Source organism: Lactuca virosa, chromosome 3, assembly GCF_052849685.1.
Source record: "Lactuca virosa cultivar CGN04683 chromosome 3, Lactuca_virosa_CGN04683_v6, whole genome shotgun sequence".
Taxonomy (NCBI): domain Eukaryota; kingdom Viridiplantae; phylum Streptophyta; class Magnoliopsida; order Asterales; family Asteraceae; genus Lactuca; species Lactuca virosa.
The window spans coordinates 413393131-413415850 of NC_136428.1; the positions used below are offsets into that span (position 1 = coordinate 413393131).

Consider the following 22720-nt stretch of genomic DNA (forward strand, 5'->3'; position numbering starts at 1 on the left):
TCCCAAATTAGACAATATGAATTCCTATCGATTCAATCTCTGATAACTACAAATGCACTGCAACTATGTTTATTCTTCAACCAGAAATTGATGCGTCAACATCAAATTCATACACGTACAAATACTACATTTAATTAATACAGGAAATTACAAAACAATTACCCTCATAATATGAATATTTGTTATCTCGTTGGGTCATGATGTGTGTAATTATATTTTATTTTGAGTTAACAAGTTTTTTTCTTTCAAGATATTGGATTTATTAGTAATGTGATCTATTTTGTTTATGCACACCAACTGTTTGTTAAAATGGGTCAATAAACAGGAAACGTATATTGCTTGTTGACGTTGTTGTAAGCTGAATATGGATAAGTCTTGGATGGGAGCATACAGAACATCAGAAACCTCTGTAAAAGGTGTTGCAGAATTTATCAAATATGCAGTGCACAATTACAAGATTTCTAAACATATGGATCCTGCAGATACCAAAAAAAAGATAAGAATTCCTTGTCCATGTGTTAAGTGTGTAAACCACATATCTCATTCGGTGGATGTGGTAGATGATCATCTATTCAGGAATGGAATTGATCAAACATACACAAATTGGAATAAGCATGGAGAAACAGAAGAACCACCAAGAAGTTATGTATATGAACATAATTTTGACATGGATACGTCAAACGATGTAGATTCCACGAACATGAACACAAAAATTCCAACAGATGCTGCAGAAACAGTAGAGATGGTTGAAGCTGTAGAAGAAAATTTTATTGGGAACCCTAATAAGTTTCGAGAACTGATAGAGGATGCCGAGAAGCCCCTATACACAGGATGTCATAATTTCACAAAGTTATCTGCAATCATTCAACTACTCAACTTGAAGAGTAAGTATGGAGTATCAGATAAGTGCTTTACAGAATTATTAGTTTTGATAAAAAACATGTTACCAGAAGGAAACGAAATGTACAGTAGTACATATGAGGCGAAAAAAGCATTTAAGGCAATGGGTTCAGGGTACACTAAGATACATGCATGTGTCAACAATTGTATACTTTACAGAAACGAATACACAGACTTGGCAGCATTTCCTACCTGTGGTAAATCAAGATGGAAGGTTGATGAACAAAAAAATAAAATTTACAACAATATTCCTGCAAAATGTTTGTGGTACTTTCCAATTATTCCGCGCTTCAAGCGTCTTTTTCAGTCTAAGACAACTGCAAAAGAGTTAACATGGCACGCAACAGAAAGAAAGGTGGATGTTGGCGTTTTAATTCACCCAGCTGATTCACCAGCATGGGCTGCCATTGATGACAAATATCCTGATTTTGCTAGCGAACCAAGAAATTTGCGACTAGGCATTTCGGCTGACGGGGTTGATGTGAACAGAGGAAATAGGAGTCATAGTGTTTGGCCTGTTTTAACAGTCATTTACAACCTTCCACCATCGTTGTGTATGAAGAGAAAGTTCATCATGCTTTCGTTATTGATTTCGGGAACACCAGGAAACGATATTGATGTGTTCCTAGCACCTTTTATTGATGATCTGCAATTATTATTTGATTTTGGAGTTGAAACATACGATGCATATGCTCAAGAGCATTTTAAACTACGCGCAGTTGTGTTGTGGACTATTAATGATTATCCTGCTTTAGGTACATTAAGTGGTTGCCCATACAACGGTTTTCAAGGTTGTGTTGTGTGTGGTGAAGAGACACACTGCATTAGACTCCCTGAATCGAATAAGCAGAGTTATGCTGGTCATAGAAGATTTCCACCGTATGATCACCCGTTTAGAAGACAAAAGAAGGAATTCAATGGACAACAAGAGTTCTCACCCTATGCAGAACCTATGAATGGGGAGGAGATATATAACAGGGTAAAATTTATAATTAATAAATGGGGAAAGGTTAATAAGGTCAAGGAGGCAGAAATCCAACAATCAACAAGTGGAAGAGGTGGGAAGATGAATAAAAAAAAGAGAAAATCACACCAAGTGGGTACTTCAGATGTGGGCCAGCAAAATAATACATACTGGAAGAAATTCAATATATGGTATAGACAACTAAGGTATTGGCCCGACAATTTGGTTCCACATTGTATAGATATTATGCATGTGGAAAAGAACGTGGGTGAGAGTTTAACGGGAACTGTTTTGAACGTTCCCGGGAAGACGAAAGATGGTTATAAAGCTCGATTGGATTTGGTTCATTATGGTTTAAAACCAGAGCTTCATCCTCAGATAGAAGGGAACAACACAACACTTCCCGCAGCAGGTTGTACATTGACAAAAGAGGAAAAAGACAAATTCTATGAGACTTTATACAACTTAAGGGTTCCTCAAGGGTATTGTTCTAATTTTTCTAGTTTGGTGAGTCTAAAGGATAGGAAGTTGATCGGACTAAAATCACATGACTATCACATGCTCATGCAACAATTTTTGCCCATAGCAATTCGATCTATTATGCATCCACCCACCAGAGTTGCTATTACAAGGTTTTGTTTCTTTTCAAATCAATATGTAGCAAAGAAATCATAGTGGATGAGCTCGATAAGTTGCAAGACGAATTATGTGTAACCTTATGTGTTCTTCAGAAGCACTTTCCACCATCATTTTTTGATGTGACGATTCATTTAACCGTTCATCTCACTAGGGAAGTAAAATTATGCAGTCCAATATTCTTTAGATGGATGTACCCATTCGAAAGGTTTATGAAGGTTATTAAGGGGCACGTACGAAACAAAAATAGACCAGAAGGATGCACTGCAGAAGAGAATGTTGCAGAAGAGACAATTGAGTTTTTTAGTCAATTCCTTAAAAGGATGGATACTGTTGGTATTCCACCTGACAATCATAACAATTGTGGAATTCATAAAGGTGTAGATAGTAGCTCTATTACGGACGGTACTCCTCTATCAGCTGCTAAATCGGTAGAAGTTTCTGCAGAACTATTCAGCAAAGCACATTTCTTTGTATTGCAAAATACATCTGAAGTACTCCCATATATCAAGTAAGGTTTTTTACATGTATGTTTTTTTTATAATAATATTAACATTAACGTATTGACAGACGACACATGGAATTTTTGGAACATCTACACCCTACTAAACGAAAGGCACATATAGAACAAGAGCATAGTAAAACATTTGGTCATTGGTTACGAAAGGAGGTATATTCTTGTCAAATATGTTGTGTTCTTTGTTATTTTTTTCTTGATTTCTTATATTCATAATCTAATTACAATTCAGGTAGAGAGAGAGTTAGGGGCCTGTAGAGAAAGTATAACAGAGACAATGAGATGTATATCACATGGACCCAATAAGAACATTATTAAATACGATGTATATGCTATTAATGGATATACTTTTCATACAAAAGCTCGTGAAGGTAAAGTTTACCAAAACAGTGGGGTTAGTGTTGTTGCAACTGACACACACATCAGTAAAGAAGTTGTAACGTATGCCAAAAACACTTATTATGGTGTTTTACAAGAGATATAGGTACTAGATTATCATTTTAAAAGAATTCCAATTTTCATGTGTGACTGGGTTGACAATAGAAATGGGGTAAAAAGGGATTAATTGGGGTACACACTAGTTGAACTAAAAAGATTAGGCCATAAAGGTGATCCCTTCATATTGGCCTCACAAGCACAACAAGTTGTTTACGTGACAGACCCACTCGATCAAAAAATGTCTATTGTGTTCAAGACACCTCCCAAAAATTACAGAGATACATATGAAGATGTAGATGAAGAATTTAGTACTATTGTTCCTCATAATGAGAACATATTGCCACGTGTAGACACACTTGACTTGCAGAAGGAAAATGATTATTTTCGTACTGATTGTCACGGTATTCTTATACGTACGGTACGTGTTTTCTTAATGTCATTAATTACATTTGTAGCTATAATATTTCTCCTTCTTTTAACACTTAATGATCTTTATTTTTTGTTTGTAGAAGGGAAAGGCCAAACCTTGAGCATAGCGTTATGTGGAGAATAAGAAAATGACAAAAAATGACTATGTACTTTAGTTAATATCTTTTTACCATATTATACCATCAAACTACTCTGGTGTAATATTGTTATAACTCAAACATATTTTTTTTCGGTTTTTTACTGTTATATTGTTACACATGTTATAACATAAACTGCATGTAATAGCAATGTACTTTTGTTATGCAATGTTACACAAGTTATGTTGTATTCATTTCATTTATTTATCATAATATTCTGTTAAAATAATTTGTAATCTTTTCATTTATTATGGTGTATTATCTGGTGCAATTAAAAGAATAGATGACAAAAAGGGCAATTTGGTCCTTTCTTATAACTCTTATTCAAGACGACATTATTTTTATTTTATGACTATATTTACATATAGACACATATAATAGCTGTAAATGTAACTAAATGCTACCTACACACACAATATTTGTTTATTCTTAAAGTCAATTCATAATATTTTGACACACATAATAAAAGGTACATGACCATAAGTAACATATTCAATGAACGGCCCCTAATTATAACGATAAGACATTATTTTTCTTTTATGACTATATTTACATATAGACACATATAATAGCTGTAAACGTAACTAAATGCTACCTACACACACATTATTTGTTTATTCTTAAAGTCAATTCATAATATTTTGACACACATAATAAAAGGTACATGACCATAAGTAACCAATAGTAACTTCTTTTAATTTTTTGCGTAAACTAAATACAACTAGTATAGAACCGCCCTATGGACACACAAATAATTAGTGTGACCAATATTTGTCACTTTTTAGCTACTTTGTCTGTTATGTGGCTAAAAAGGCAACATGTTATAGACACACAGACAACTAACTCATGTGACGATAATTTTATCTACTGTCTCTCATAAAAAAAGTGTGACAATCTTAATCGATATATGTGGTTGATTGTGATCTATGGCCTCAGTGTTCGAGTGTGAATAATATTTGTCACATTTTGTATAATTAAGTGTCGTAAAAGTTTTGATTGTCAACATAATGGCCACACAATCTAATTTAAATGTATCCAAAAACAGTCTCTAAATTTTTTTAGTGACTTTTGGCCACACTTTTAAGAAAAAGTGTCACAGGCCGTTTTTCGTAAAGTATGACTGTAGGTCATTTTTGTACTAGTGTAGACATTGATTGACCATGAAAGGACTAGACAATATAGACTTAGATAGTTTCATTTGGACTGACCATACGACGCTTGGTTAGATTGAGCAGTGAAATAAACATGGGAACCTGCGAGATACACTAAAAGTTAATTATCTAGAACTGTGGCTCAAAATTTCCTTGATGTATGGATTCATGTCCTTAATTCCGGTATTGATAGGGCAACTGGGGGGTTCTGATAAAGTAGGTCTGTAGGAAATTATTTTCTTGCTTTCTATCTGTCAGTCATATGTTGCTTCCTTTGCGTGATTGGAACATATCCGACCTGGAATGCAACATATGCAACTTATATCTATGCATTTCCATATCTATGAAATTCTTTCTATCTGTTAGCCATATGTTGTTCCCTCTGCGTGATCGGAAGATCCGACTTGGGACACAACATATGCACTCTATTATCTCTCTAAACCCCTATCTAAGTTAGTCATATGTTGTTCCCTCTGTGTGATTGGAAGACATCCGACCTGGGATACAACATATGCACTTCTATATCTGAATTCTTTCTTAATGATTGAATACTCACCTAAAGTAAGGAGTTCTTTGGAAGTTCTTGATTACCGGGGTATATCGGGAAGTGGGAAACATGTTCTAGTACATCTAAAATTGAACCATTTAATAGGTTGTCTGTAGATCTTGCTGCTTAATTTAAGTGGACAACAATATCCTTGGTCGTCGTCAGCTAAATGTCCATTTAGGAATATATATCACAATGACTTGTCACTTATAATCTGTCCAAATTGTCAAAATCCTTTGTGTTTAAGTGGACCACAATACTGGTGATTGACCAGATCTAGACATGCAGGCGTGTGCTGATAAACGATATTGGATTGCTTGACAACTTTGATCCCACATATTTTTGTTTTTGTTAAATTTGTTCATAGTTTTCCTCTATGCATAAATTTAGGGGGAGAATTAAAAAAAATTCAAAAAATCAAACAAAGATCAGAAAATTTAAAATTCAAACAAAAATCCAAAAATAGTGTTATTTCTGTTTTATTTTTTGTTCAGTAAATCAAAAATCCAAAAATAGTGTTATTTCTGTTTTATTTTTTGTTGAAGAAAATCAAAAATCCAAAAATATTTTTTGTTTCTGTTTTATTTTTTCAAAAAATATAAAAATCCAAAAATATTGTGTGCTAATTTTCTTTTAGTTTTGTTTTGTCTTGAAAGTGAATTCAGATGTAAATGAGACTCGTGGAGACTGAATCGAAAATTTCTGAGCCAAGGCCTCATCCGTGAGCATTGAAGAATTCTCATTCTAAGGAGCAAGAAATGAAGATTATTCTTTCAACATTCAATCCTTCAACCCCAGAAGCAAGGTCAAGCTGTAATTGAAGATTATGTGACAGATTGGATTGAAGCCTCATCAATTAATTTGCTGCTATCTTGTACCTGCTCAAGTGATCCAGAAGTTTCGATCTCTATTCTCTCTGAAGATTCTCAAGCTGAGAGCGCTATTTTTCAAGAATCTTTTCAAGAAGCCTCCTCACCCAACGTGCGTTCAACGCCAAATCCTAAAGAAAAGCCCAACCGCTCAAGATGAAGTCATTCATTCAAGATTCATCAAGTTCATCTTGAAGTTGTGAACAATTCGAAGATAAATGCAGAAGCCAAGCTCCCAATGAAGATTAACAAGAAAAGTCAGCTACTTTTTAGGGGGAGTTTGTTGGGTCAGTTAGAAAAGAAAGTTATAAACCAAGGGGGAGATTGTTTGGTCTAAATATTGGTTTATACTTTTCTTTTCTAGGAAAATATATTTTTATGTAGTTTTTGTGTATTTGTGTATGGTAGTACTCCTGTGTACGGACGTACACGTGTGTACGGCTGGTGATCCTATATATATAGTGAGGAGTGTAGAGGAGTGTAAGCCTAGAGAGGAAGAGCATATTGTAGAGAGAGAAAGTTAGAGAGAAGAAGAGTGTGTGTGAGAGAATCTTGTGTAAGGAGCATCATTCATATCTTCAATACATTCAAGATTCAAGTTATTCTTCTTCTTCTTCTCTTCTATTTTGATCTGGCATCATCCGTTTGATTGGGATTCCGCACCATCAAACGGATCTGATTGATACACAAGAAGATTGGGGACTTACAAATATGTCCTTGACAATGAGCTTAAGGAACTTGATGAGTCGTCTGCTACTCCACAGGAGGTTGCTGATTTTAGGGAACATGAGAAAGATGCCACCAAGGTGGCTTGTATCATGCTTGCCACTATGGCACCTGAACTCCAAAAGTCCTATGAGGACTTCTACCCTTTTGAGATACACCAGGATCTGATGGAAAGGTACCATCAGAGTGCACGTCAAGAGAGGTATGAAATAATTGCCTCCATGATAACAACTAAGATGAAGGGTTGAGAGTCCATCATGGGCCACCTACATAAAATGCAAAGATTTGTGGACCGTCTGCTCAAAGTGAATGTGAACTTTGATGAGGAGCTGGCCATTGGCATCATACTGCACTCCTTACCTCCCTGTTATGATCAGTTCCGCATGACCTATCATATGAATAAGGAGGAGGTCACCTTGACAAAGCTTCAGGGACTTTTGAGGACTACTGATAACAACCTCAAAGGGAAAAATGTTGTTTCTACTCCTACCACTACCCCTATTCTGGAAATCGGGCATGGAAAAGGGAAAAAGAGGAAGACCCCTTCGAAGGGTACCAAGGGAAAGTCTCTTGAAGGCTCCTCTTCAAGTGGAACCAAAGGTGATTCTTTTAGTTCCACTTCCAACCCAAATGAAGCACAATGCTTCTATTGTCAGGAAAAGGGGCAGTAGAAGCGAAGCTGCCCCAAGTACTTGCGGGATATAAAGGATGGAAAGATCAAGGCCTCCTTTGCAAGTATTTACACTATATTGTCTAATAACTCACCACATACTAATTCTTGGGTCCTTGATACAGGGTGTGGAATTCACATTTGTTCTGTTTTACAGGGACTAAGAATAAGTGAGGAAGTGGAACACGGGAAGATAAACTTAATCATGGGGAATAGGAAAGCATCACCTGTCACCAAGATTGGAGTTTACTCTTTATTGCTAATTAGTGGGTTAATATTAGATTTGAATAAATGTTGTTACTCGTCTGAAATGGCGAGAAATATTATTTCTTTTCATCGCTTGTACAAACAAGGTTATAGTTTTTCATTTGATAATGAATGTGGTGCTTTTAATGTTTTTTATAATGATATGTTTTATTTTAAAGCATTACCTTGCAATGGTGTATATGAAACTGTGAATGTTGTAGATAACTTAGGAAATAATGTGTTGCATATCGATTCTCCCACTAGTTTGGATAAGGCATCCTTATGGCACTGTCGTCTTGGACATGTCAACAAGAAGCGCATAGGCCAACTCCAAAAGGTTGGAGTCTTGGAGTCATTTGACTTAAGGTCAGATGATAGTTGCGAATCTTGTTTACTTGAAGGTTTGTTGCACCTCATACACAAATGTGTGTGGACCCTTCAGAACCGCCACAAGGGATGCTAACCGCTTCTATGTGACTTTTACTGATGATTATAGTAGATATGGTTATATCTACTTGATCAAGCATAAGTCAGAAATCTTTGAAAAGTTGAAAGAGTTTAAACAGGAAGTGGAGAATCAGCTGGGCAGGAACATTAAGATGCTTCTATCCGATCGAGGTGGTGAGTATCTTAGCACAAAGTTCCTTGACTATCTTAAGGAATGTGGAATTGTTTCACAATTGACACCTCCCAGGACACCACAGCTGAATGGTGTGGCAGAGAGGCGCAATCGAACCTTGTTGGACATAGTTCGTTCCATGATGAGTCGAGCTTCGTTACCAATCTCATTCTGGGGGTATGCCTTGGAGACTGCCGCCTATATCCTTAATCTAGTCCCTACCAAGAAGGTTGCCAAAACACCTCACGAGATGTGGACTGGGAAAGTTCCTAATTTAGACCACATCAATATTTGGGGTTGTGAGGCTTTCATGAGGCGCAAGACTCACGACAAGCTCGAACCTCGAAGTGAGCGATATATTTTCATCGGCTAACCACAGAAATCCTTTGGTTACCTTTTCTACAGACCCACTAAGAATGTTGTCTTTGTGGCAAGGAGAGGAGTCTTTCGTGAGAGAGAATTCATAAGCCAAGGAAACAGTGGGAGGCAAATTGACCATGAAGAGCTTCAAGATTCAAGTGGTGAAGGAACCTCAAACCCTAGCAATCAACCTGAGGAGGAAACTCCTGTTGAACCAACTGACGAGTTCGTACCTCTTAAGCGTTCCACTAGAGTTAGGAATGCACCTGAGCATTACTATGGTTTCCATATTGCTGCGGAAGGTGATACATTTATCAGTGATAGTACACTGATAATTTTGGATGAACCTAAAGCCTATAGGGAAGCCATGGCAGGCCCCGAGTCTGCTAAATGGAAAGAGGCTATGGACAGCGAGATTCAGTCCATGTATGACAATCAACTTTGGAACTTGGTTGATAATGTACCGGGTCGTAAGACAGTCAGGTGCAAATGGATCTTCAAGAAGAAGACCGACATGGATGGGAAGGTTACTATTGTGTCAATCGTTTACTATTGTTTCAACTTTGCATGTTTTAACTTCCAGAATAATTACTTTATTCAAACTCTCCACAGTCAATCATACTTTGGAAGTAGGTATGAATCAAGACTGTCATGAATTGGGCTTGTAGATGTCTAAGGAGTTTAGACATAGCAAATGTTGCTGCAAAATTCATGAGTACTCATAAGTTTTGAGTATTGGATTAAACCCACGCTTACTTGTATCACTTCATGGAATTTATCTCGAGTGATCGTGACACGGTAATATCATATAAGTCTTCAAACCTAGAGATATGAGTTGTTGACTATGAGTTGGTTGTACATTGATTGTACGAAAACGCATAAGCAACTTTATGTTATAAAACATATCTTTGTGTATGATTCAACAAGTAGTAAAATAAGCATATGAGTCGAAGTTTATCTGTTCCTTTTAGTCCTTGGAGGATTAAAAGCGATATCTTGGGCCCCTCGATGATTTTGTTTTGACCTTTGTACCGGGCCCGGTTAGAACCTAATTGATTTGTTCAATTTAGTTCTATGTCAAACAAATCGGAAATCAGGAAACAAACTGCTGGACAATAAGTACGACGTTGTTCCGTGTATATGTCCGGCTGATATCTTGGACATAGGATTATGTGATCACTTATCTAAAATGGCACTTCATAGTTCAACAGAGTTTTAAGAGCTACGATTGCTGGTCGTTTCCTGAAGTCATACTTGCAACTATAGTTATCAGACTCATCCAAGTCGGAGACTGTTGGATAAGGTGTCTAAGTCCGTAACTATATCTCGTATGTACTTGACCCGACCCGGCATCATCCATTTGGGTTGCACTTCACCGAAACAATTTGTATGGATAATCTTTTTGAGAATAGTATATTTATGATTTATTAATATATTATAAGTTATAATATATTAATATGAAATCATATTATTTAATTAGTATTGATCAAGAATTAATTTGGAATTAATTTGGTGATCAAAAGATACTAATTAAATATGGACTCTTATATATATAGAATGGGCCAATGTTCATTTAGGATGGGCTAAGCTTGTATGGATAGTCCATGGAGTTTTAACCCATGGATCCTATGGAAATGAAAGATCATGGGTATTAGGGTTTACATGGATGTAACCCTAATCCACCATACTATATAAAGTGGTCTTTGGCACATGAAATGGCACTAGTGTGTGTGAGAACAAAGGTGGGCCGATTTCTACAAGTGCATACTATTCTCTCAAGTTTTCCAAGTTGTGTGGTGATTTGTGATTCCACTTGAGCCATCAACATTATTGGTGCTAGGCTCTTGAAGCTCCAAGCAATCAAACACAAGAATAAGGTATGTTATTCTACTCAGGTTATATTATAAGTACCCCATAACATGCTAGTTAGGTTGAGACCCTTAGAAAATCAATTTTGCATGTATATTAGAGAAAACATAGATCCAAGGTTTCTAGGGTTGCATGTACACCACAGGAGTGTTAGAATGCTCAAAACACTTCACATTATACTCTCAAAATTCTGCCACCCTCTCTCATCCTTCAATATTTGCCTTCCCAAAACATTTACATAAAGCTTACACTCCATCTCCCTTATTCTCTCTTATTTTTCCAACACCTCCACTTCATTTTCTCTCTATTCTCTCTTCCACTCTCCATCAACCACGAAATTCTCTAGAAAATGTGTCCAAGTACACACCTAGAACTCCAAATCTTCATCATCTTGAGGTGTTCTTGAAGGTAAAATCGATTTCTACTTCACTTTTCCTTCAAGTTTTACTATTTTTCATGAACATTCTCCTTCTTCTACTCCATTCTATTGTAAAATCATGAACACTTGCACCTACTCAAGGTTTTAATGATGATGGTGGTAGGATTTCACTCAAAAACAACATGCATGTTGTAAATGGTAAAGTCCCATGACCTAAACCTTAGTCAAAATCAAGGAAATGCACCTTTCTACACGTTTTGGTGGAAAAACACCACATGCATCCTAAGTTTTCATTCAAAAACGATTTTTGAACATTTCAAATTCATGAATGGTCTTTAAACCAACATGCATGTGATGATCTTCAAGCTTAGATGCTAGATGATCAAAGTTTATTGTTAAAAGCTTTCAAATATGCTCATAAAAGATTTATTCCCAAATAAATATCTAAAACTTATTTTCTGTTCAAATACGATTTTTCACAGAATCCAAAAAACAAAATAAGATGATCTATAAATTTTCAGAAAATAACTCATTTTTCTCTAATTATTATAATTATTTAAAAAAAGTAGAGCAATAATTGATATAAAATAATTTATGTGATCCATAAATCTCGAATAAATTCATGGATGACCCTTAAAGTTAATAAACATCACTCGTTAAGTTTCATCAATTTTTGTTACTGTTTTCTATAATTTTTAATTTCCTTTATAATTAACTCAAATAAATCATAAAACCAAGTTACGATATATTAAAAGACAATTTAATATTTTTCACTTCTTCTAGGCAATGTGTAATACTCAGAAAATATTTTGAGGATTTTTCATAATGTATTTATATTTTTCCACGATTTTTGAGTGTATAATGGACTAAAATCGGGAAAAATAGTTTTATTCATCCAAAATTCATGCATATTTACATGAACATTTTATATTACATTAGGATGCTATATTAAAAGTTGGATGATTTTATCTTCTGTATGCTATTTTTGTTCTATTTTACTAAGATTACACATTCATGAATACAAAAATCGGACTCCACTGTTTACAAATGACTCTTGATATTTTTTTTCATATTATATACAACATCTAATAATTTTACAAAAATTTCCAGGAATTATTCTAACTTTTTACTATTTATTCAAAAAAAAATTATTAAATACACATAAATTATGAAAATCAGAGTCCTATATATGAAAATCACCTTTCGCATTTTTCCCAGATGATATATGTCTAATTATCTTTATTTTTGCTAAAATATAACCACAAAAAAATCATAAAATCAGGTTACACTATATGAAAACCAACTTTGGTATTTTTCCCACATTATATACACTGTATATGAAGTTTAAAAAAAGTTTGGTAATTTTCATTAACTGTTTAATAATTATTCACGAATTAATGCTTATTTAAATGAATAAAACAAAGAAAATAACTAAACTGTTTGGAAACCAACTTTTATATTTTTCCCAGCTTTTATATATTTAATAACACTAGTACAAAAAGTTTGGGGAATTTTTGAAACTGTTTTCTAATTATCTCTATTTTGATAGATTAAATACACAAAAATCTAAAAAATCATGTTAAACTGTTTGAAAATCAGCTTTTATTTTTTTCCAAGATGGAAAATGTTTTGTATCAGTAGTGTACAAAGTTTGGGGAATTTTCTTAACTGATTGCTGTTTTTCATGAATTTTTATCTATTTAGAGAACTAAATATAAGAAAAATGCCTTTACTTATCTATAATCCATGAAAATTTATCTGGAAGTTTTCTAATACACTTAGAAACCAAAATCAGAAGTTTGGTAATTTTTATTGATGATCTGCAATTATTATTTGATTTTGGAGTTGAAACATACGATGCATATGCACAAGAGCATTTTAAACTACACGCAGTTGTGTTGTGGACTATTAATGATTATCCTGCTTTAGGTACATTAAGTGGTTGCCCATACAGCGGTTTTCAAGGTTGTGTTGTGTGTGGTGAAGAGACACACTGCATTAGACTCCCTGAATCGAATAAGCAGAGTTATGCTGGTCATAGAAGATTTCCACTGTATGATCACCCGTTCAGAAGACAAAAGAAGGCATTCAATGGACAACAAGAGTTCTCACCCTCTGCAGAACCTATGAATGGGGAGGATATATATAACAGGGTAAATTTTATAATTAATAAATGGGGAAAGGTTAATAAGGGCAAGGAGGCAGAAATCCAATAATCAACAAGTGGAAGAGGTGGGAAGATGAATAAAAAAAAGAGAAAATCACACCAAGTGGGTACTTCAGATGTGGGCCAGCAAAATAATAAATACTAGAAGAAATTCAATATATGGTATAGAGAACTAAGGTATTGGCCCGACAATTTGGTTCCACATTGTATAGATTTTATGCATGTGGAAAAGAACGTGGGTGAGAGTTTAACAGGAACTGTTTTGAACGTTCCCGGGAAGACGAAAGATGGTTATAAAGCTCGATTGGATTTGGTTCCTTATGGTTTAAAACCAGAGCTGCATCCTCAGATAGAAGGGAACAACACAACACTTCCCGCAGCAGGTTGTACATTGACAAAAGAGGAAAAAGACAAATTCTGTGAGACTTTATACAACTTAAGTGTTCCTCAAGGGTATTGTTCTAATTTTTCTAGTTTGGTGAGTCTAAAGGATAGGAAGTTGATCGGACTAAAATCACATGACTATCACATGCTCATGCAACAATTTTTGCCCATAGCAATTCGATCTATTATGCATCCACCCACCAGAGTTGCTATTACAAGGTTTTGTTTCTTTTTCAAATCAATATGTAGCAAAGAAATCATAGTGGATGAGCTCGATAAGTTGCAAGACGAGTTATGTGTAACCTTATGTGTTCTTCAGAAACACTTTCCACCATCATTTTTTAATGTGACGATTCATTTAACCGTTCATCTCACTAGGGAAGTAAAATTATGCGGTCCAATATTCTTTAGATGGATGTACCCATTCGAAAGGTTTATGAAGGTTATTAAGGGGCACGTGCGAAACAAAAATACACCAGAAGGATGCATTGCAGAAGAGAATGTTGCAAAAGAGACAATTGAGTTTTTTAGTCAATTCCTTAAAAGGATGGATACTGTTGGTATTCCACCTGATAATCATAACAATTGTGGAATTCATAAAGGTGTAGATAGTAGCTCTATTACGGACGGTACTCCTCTATCAGCTGCTAAATCGGTAGAAGTTTCTGCAGAACTATTCAGCAAAGCACATTTCTTTGTTTTGCAAAATACATCTGAAGTACTCCCATATATCAAGTAAGGTTTTTTACATGTATGTTTTTTTATAATAATATTAACATTAACGTATTGACAGACGACACATGGAATTTTTGGAACATCTACACCCTACTAAACGAAAGGCACATATAGAACAAGAGCATAGTAAAACATTTGGTCATTGGTTACGAAAGGAGGTATATTCTTGTCAAATATGTTGTGTTCTTTGTTATTTTTTTCTTGATTTCTTAAATTCATAATCTAATTAGAATTCAGGTAGAGAGAGAGTTAGGGGCCTTTAGAGAAAGTATAACAGAGACAATGAGATGGATTTCACATGGACCCAATAAGAACATTATTAAATAATATGTATATGCTATTAATGGATATACTTTTCGTACAAAAGCTCGTGAAGGTAAAGTTTACCAAAACAGTGGGGTTAGTGTTGTTGCAACTGACACACACATCAGTAAAGAAGTTGTAACATATGCCAAAAACACTTATTATGGTGTTTTACAAGAGATATGGGTACTAGATTATCATTTTAAAAGAATTCCAATTTTCATGTGTGACTGGGTTGACAATAGAAATGGGGTAAAAAGGGATCAATTGGGGTACACACTAGTTGAACTAAAAAGATTAGGCCATAAAGGTGATCCCTTCATATTGGCCTCACAAGCACAACAAGTTTTTTACGTGACAGACCCACTCGATCAAAAAATGTCTATTGTGTTCAAGACACCTCCCAAAAATTACAGAGATACATATGAAGATGTAGATGAAGAATTTAGTACTATTGTTCCTCATAATGATAACATATTGCCACGTATAGACACACTTGACTTGCAGAAGGAAAATGATTATTTTCGTACTGATTGTCACGGTATTCTTATACGTACGGTACGTGTTTCTTAATGTCATTAATTACATTTGTAGCTATAATATTTCTCCTTCTTTTAACACTTAATGATCTTTATTTTTTGTTTGTAGAAGGGAAAGGCCAAACCTTGAGCATAGCGTTATGTGGAGAATAAGAAAATGACAAAAAATGACGATGTACTTTAGTTAATATCTTTTTACCATATTATACCATCAAACTATTCTGGTGTAATATTGTTATAACTCAAACATATTTTTTTTTTCGGTTTTTTAATGTTATATTGTTACACATGTTATAACATAAACTGCATGTAATAGCAATGTACTTTCGTTGTGCAATGTTACACAAGTTATGTTGTATTCATTTCATTTACTTATCATAATATTCTGTTAAAATAATTTGTAATCTTTTCATTTATTATGGTGTATTATCGAGTGCAATTAAAAGAATAGATGACAAAATGGGCAATTTGGTCCTTTCTTATAACTCTTATTCAAGACGACATTATTTTTATTTTATGACTATATTTACATATAGACACATATAATAGCTGTAAATGTAACTAAATGCTACCTACACACACAATATTTGTTTATTCTTAAAGTCAATTCATAATATTTTGACACACATAATAAAAGGTACATGACCATAAGTAACATATTTAATGAACGACCCCTAATTATAACGATAAGACATTATTTTTTCTTTTATGACTATATTTACATATAGACACATATAATAGCTGTAAACGTAACTTAATGCTACCTACACACACATTATTTGTTTATTCTTAAAGCCAATTCATAATATTTTGACACACATAATAAAAGGTACATGACCATAAGTAACCAATAGTAACTTCTTTTAATTTTTTGCGTAAACTAAATACAACTAGTATAGAACCGCCCTATGGACACACAAATAATTAGTGTGACCAATATTTGTCACCTTTTAGCTACTTTGTATGTTATGTGCCTAAAAAGGCAACATGTTATAGACACACATACAACTAACTCATGTGACGATAACTTTATCTACTGTCTCTCATAAAAAAAGTGTGACAATCTTAATCGATATATGTGGTTGATTGTGACCTATGGCCTCAGTGTTCGAGTGTGAATAATATTTGTCACATTTGGTATAATTAAGTGTCGTAAAAGTTTTGATTGTCTATATAATGGCCACACAATCTAATTTAAATGTATCCAAAAACAGTCTCTAAATTTTTTAGTGACTTTTGGCCACACTTTTAAGAAAAAGTGTCACAGGCCGTTTTTTGGAAAGTGTGACCGTAGGTCATTTTTGTACTAGTGTAGACATTGATTGACCATGAAAGGACTAGACAATATAGACTTAGATAGTTTCATTTGGACTGACCATACGACGCTTGGTTAGATTGAGCAGTGAGATAAACATGGGAACCTGCGAGATACACTAAAAGTTAATTATCTAGAACTGTGGCTCAACATTTCCTTGATGTATGGATTCATGTCCTTAATTCCGGTATTGATAGGGCAACTGGGGGGTTCTGATAAAGTAGGTCTGTAGGAAATTATTTTCTTGCTTTCTATCTGTCAGTCATATGTTGCTTCCTTTGCGTGATTGGAACATATTCGACCTGGAATGCAACATATGCAACTTATATCTATGCATTTCCATATCTATGAAATTCTTTCTATCTGTTAGCCATATGTTGTTTTCTCTGTGTGATCGGAAGATCCGACATGGGACACAACATATGCATTCTACTATCTCTGTAAACCCCTATCTAAGTTAGTCATATGTTGTTCCCTCTGTGTGATTGGAAGACATCCGACCTGGGATACAACATATGCACTTCTATATCTGAATTCTTTCTTAATGATTGAATACTCACCTAAAGTAAGGAGTTCTTTGGAAGTTCTTGATTACCGGGGTATATCGGGAAGTGGGAAACATGTTCTAGTACATCTAAAATTGAACCATTTAATAGGTTGTCTGTAGATCTTGCTGCTTAATTTAAGTGGACAACAATATCCTTGGTCGTCGTCAGCTAAATGTCCATTTAGGAATATATATCACAATGACTTGTCACTTATAATCTGTCCAAATTGTCAAAATCCTTTGTGTTTAAGTGGACCACAATACTGGTGATTGACCAGATCTAGACATGCAGGCGTGTGCTGATAAACGATATTGTTAAATTTGTTCATAGTTTTCCTCTATGCACAAATTTAGGGGGAGAATTAAAAAAATTCAAACAATCAAACAAAGATCAGAAAATTTAAAATTCAAACAAAAATTAAAAAATCAAAAATCCAAAAATAGTGTTATTTATGTTTTATTTTTTGTTTAGTAAATCAAAAATCCAAAAATAGTGTTATTTATGTTTTATTTTTTGTTCAAGAAAATCAAAAATCCAAAAATATTTTTTTGTTTCTGTTTTATTTTTTCAAAAAATATAAAAATCCAAAAATATTGTGTGCTAAGTTTTCTTTTAGTTTTGTTTTGTCTTGAAAAGTGAATTCATATGTAAATGAGACTCGTGGAGACTGAATCGAAAATTTCTAAGCCAAGGCTTCATCCGTGAGCATTGAAGAATTCTCATTCTAAGGAGCAAGAAATGAAGATTATTCTTTCAACATTCAATCCTTCAACCCCAGAAGCAAGGTCAAGCTGTAATTGAAGATTATGTGACAGATTGCATTGAAGCCTCATCAATTAATTTGCTGCTATCTTGTACCTGCTGAAGTGATCCAGAAGTTTCGATCTCTATTCTCTCCGAAGATTCTCAAGCTGAGAGCGCTATTTTTCAAGAATCTTTTCAAGAAGCCTCCTCACCGAACGTGCGTTCAATGCCAAATCCTAAAGAAAAGCCCAACCGCTCAAGATGAAGTCATTCATTCAAGATTCATCAAGTTCATCTTGAAGTTGTGAAGAATTCGAAGATAAATGCAGAAGCCAAGCTCCCAATGAAGATTAACAAGAAAAGTTAGCTACTTTTTAGGGGGAGTTTGTTGGGTCAGTTAGAAAAGAAAGCTATAAACCAAGGGGGAGATTGTTTGGTCTAAATATTGGTTTATACTTTTTTTCTAGGAAAATATATTTTTATGTAGTTTTTGTGTATTTGTGTATGGCCGTACTCCTGTGTACGGACGTACACGTGTGTACGGCTGGTGATCCTATATATATAGTGAGGAGTGTAGAGGAGTGTAAGGCTAGAGAGGAAGAGCATATTGTAGAGAGAGAAAGTTAGAGAGAAGAAGAGTGTGTGTGAGAGAATCTTGTGTAAGGAGCATCATTCATATCTTCAATACATTCAAGATTCAAGTTATTCTTCTTTTTCTTCTCTTCTATTTTGATCTGGCATCATCCGTTTGATTGGGATTCCGCACCATCAAACGGATCTGATTGATACACAAGAAGATTGGGGACTTACAAATATGTCCTTGACAATGAGCTTAAGGAACTTGATGAGTCGTCTGCTACTCCACAGGAGGTTGTTGATTTTAGGGCAAATGAGAAAGATGCCACCAAGGTGGCTTGTATCATGCTTGCCACTATGGTACCTGAACTCCAAAAGTCCTATGAGGACTTCTACCCTTTTGAGATACACCAGGATCTGATGGAAAGGTACCATCAGAGTGCACGTTAAGAGAGGTATGAAATAATCGCCTCCATGATAACAACTAAGATGAAGGGTTGAGAGTCCATCACGGGCCACCTACATAAAATGCAAAGATTTGTGGACCGTCTGCTCAAAATGAGGAGCTGGCCATTGGCATCATACTGCACTCCTTACCTCCCTGTTATGATCAGTTCCGCATGACCTATCATATGAATAAGGAGGAGGTCACCTTGAGCAAGCTTCAGGAACTTTTGAGGACTACTAATAACAACCTCAAAGGGAAAAATGTTGTTTCTACTCCTACCACTGCCCCTATTCTGGAAATCGGGCATGGAAAAGGGAAAAAGAAGAAGACCCCTTCGAAGGGTACCAAGGGAAAGTCTCTTGAAAGCTCCTCTTCAAGTGGAACCAAAGGTGATTCTGCTACTCCCACTTCCAACCCAAATGAAGCACAATGCTTCTATTGTCAGGAAAAGGGGCAGTAGAAGCGAAGCTGCCCCAAGTACTTGCGGGATATAAAGGATGGGAAGATCAAGCCCTCCTTTGCAAGTATTTACACTATATTGTCTAATAACTCACCACATACTAATTCTTGGGTCCTTGATACAGGGTGTGGAATTCACATTTGTTCTGATTTACAGGGACTAAGAATAAGTGAGGAAGTGGAGCACGGGAAGATAAACTTAATCATGGGGAATAGGAAAGCATCACCTGTCACCAAGATTGGAGTTTACTCTTTATTTCTAATTAGTGGGTTAACATTAGATTTGAATAAATGTTGTTACTCGTCTGAAATGGCGAGAAATATTATTTCTTTTCATCGCTTGTACAAACAAGGTTATAGTTTTTCATTTGATAATGAATGTGGTGCTTTTAATATTTTTTATAATGATGTGTTTTATTTTAAAGCATTACCTTGGAATGGTGTATATGAAGCTGTGAATGTTGTAGATAACTTAGGAAATAATGTGTTGCATATCGATTCTCCCACTAGTTTGGATAAGGCATCCTTTAGGCACTGTCGTCTTGGACATGTCAACAAGAAGCGCATAGGCCAACTCCAAAAGGTTGGAGTCTTGGAGTCATTTGACTTAAGGTCAGATGATAGTTGCGAATCTTGTTTACTTGAAAAAACGACTAAGTCACCCTTCACTGGTACTTGTGTTAGGGGTGAAGGTTTGTTGAACCTCATACACACAGATGTGTGTGGACCCTTCAGAACCGCCACAAGGGATGCTAACCGCTTCTATGTGACTTTTACTGATGATTATAGTAGATATGGTTATATCTACTTGATCAAGCATAAGTCAGAAACCTTTGAAAAGTTCAAAGAGTTTAAACAGGAAGTGGAGAATCAGCTAGGCAGGAACATTAAGATGCTTCTATCCGATCGAGGTGGTGAGTATCTTAGCACAAAGTTCCTTGACTATCTTAAGGAATGTGGAATTGTTTCACAATTGACACCTCCCAGGACACCACAGCTGAATGGTGTGGCAGAGAGGCGCAATCGAACCTTGATGGACATAGTTCGTTCCATGATGAGTCGAGCTTCGTTACCAATCTCATTCTGGGGGTATGCCTTGGAGACTGCCGCCCATATCCTTAATCTACTCCCTACCAAGAAGGTTGCCAAAACACCTCACGAGATGTGGACTGGGAAAGTTCCAATTTAGACCACATCAATATTTGGGGTTGTGAGGCTTTCATGAGGCGCAAGACTCACGACAAGCTCGAACCTTGAAGTGAGCGATATATTTTCATCGGCTAACCACAGAAATCCTTTGGTTACCTTTTCTACAGACCCACTGAGAATGTTGTCTTTGTGGCAAGGAGAGGAGTCTTTCGTGAGAGAGAATTCATAAGCCAAGGAAACAGTGGGAGGCAAATTTACCATGAAGAGCTTCAAGATTCAAGTGGTGAAGGAGCCTCAAACCCTAGCAATCAACATGAGGAGGAAACTCCTGTTGAACCAACTGACGAGTTCGTACCTCTGAGGCGTTCCACTAGAGTTAGGAATGCACCTGAGCATTACTATGGTTTCCATATTACTGCGGAAGGTGATACATTTATCAGTGATAGTACACTGATAATTTTGGATGAACCTAAAGCCTATAGGGAAGCCATGGCAGGCCCCGAGTCTGCTAAATGGAAAGAGGCTATGGACAGCGAGATTCAGTCCATGTATGAAATTCAACTTTGGAACTTGGTTGATAGTGTACAGGGTCGTAAGACAGTCAGGTGCAAATGGATCTTCAAGAAGAAGACCGACATGGATGGGAAGGTTACTATTGTGTCAATCGTTTACTATTGTTTCAACTTTGCATGTTTTAACTTCCAGAATAATTACTTTATTCAAAATCTCCACAGTCAATCATACTTTGGAAGTAGGTATGAATCAAGACTGTCATGAATTGGGCTTGTAGATGTCTAAGGAGTTTAGACATAGCAAATGTTGCTGCAAAATTCATGAGTACTCATAAGTTCTGAGTATTGGATTAAACCCACGCTTACTTGTATCACTTCATGGAATTTATCTCGAGTGCTCGTGACACGGTAATATCATATAATTCTTCAAACCTAGAGATATGAGTTGTTGACTATGAGTTGGCTGTACATTGATTGTACGAAAACGCATCAGTAACTTGATGTTATAAAACGTATCTTTGTGTATGATTCAACAAGTAGTAGAACAAGCATATGAGTCGAAGTTTATCTGTTCCTTTTAGTCCTTGGAGGATTAAAAGCGATATCTTGGGCCCCTCGATGATTTTGTTTTGACCTATGTACCGGGCCCGGTCAGAACCTAATTGATGTGTTGAATTTAGTTCTATGTCAAACAAATCAGAAATCAGGAAACAAACTGCTGGACAATAAGTACGATGTTGTTCCGTGTATTTGTCCGGTTGATATCTTGGACATAGGATTATGTGATCACTTATCTAAAATGACACTTCATAGTTCAATAGAGCTTTAAGAGCTACGATTGCTGGTCGTTTCCTGAAGTCATACTTGCAACTATAGTTATCAGACTCATCCAAGTCGGAGACTGTTGGATAAGGTGTCTAAGTCCGTAACTATATCTCGTATGTACTTGACCCGACCCGACATCGTCCATTTGGGTTGCACTTCACCGAAACAATTTGTATGGATAATCTTTTGAGAATAGTATATTTATGATTTATTAATATATTATAAGTTATAATATATTAATATGAAATCATATTATTTAATTAGTATTGATCAAGAATTAATTTGGAATTAATTTGGTGATCAAAAGAGACTAATTAAATATGGACTCTTATATATATAGAATGGGCCAATGTTCATTTAGGATGGGCTAAGCTTGTATGGATAGTCCGTGGAGTTTTAACCCATGGATCCTATGGAAATGAAAGATCATGGGTATTAGGGTTTACATGGATGTAACCCTAATCCACCATACTATATAAAGAGATCTTTGGCACATGAAATGGCATTAGTGTGTGTGAGAACAAAGGTGGGCCGATTTCTACAAGTGCATACTATTCTC

The 22720-nt window shown here is 35.5% G+C and overlaps 2 protein-coding genes across 2 annotated transcripts; both read left to right on the top strand.

Moving 5' to 3' along the window:
* Positions 1–364: 364 nt before the first annotated feature.
* Positions 365–3501, top strand: LOC145165034 (uncharacterized). Its single transcript, XM_079083672.1, has 4 exons — positions 365–2346; positions 2526–3011; positions 3071–3170; positions 3250–3501. The coding sequence occupies exons 1-4, from the start codon at positions 365–367 to the stop codon at positions 3499–3501; spliced, it is 2820 nt and encodes a 939-aa protein (XP_078939798.1).
* A 10340-nt stretch (positions 3502–13841) lies between these two features.
* Positions 13842–15738, top strand: LOC145165035 (uncharacterized). The gene is made up of 5 exons (XM_079083673.1): positions 13842–14743; positions 14802–14901; positions 14974–14980; positions 15111–15587; positions 15695–15738. Exons 1-5 carry the CDS (start codon positions 13842–13844, stop codon positions 15736–15738), a joined length of 1530 nt encoding a protein of 509 aa, XP_078939799.1.
* The last annotated feature ends 6982 nt before the right edge of the window (positions 15739–22720 follow it).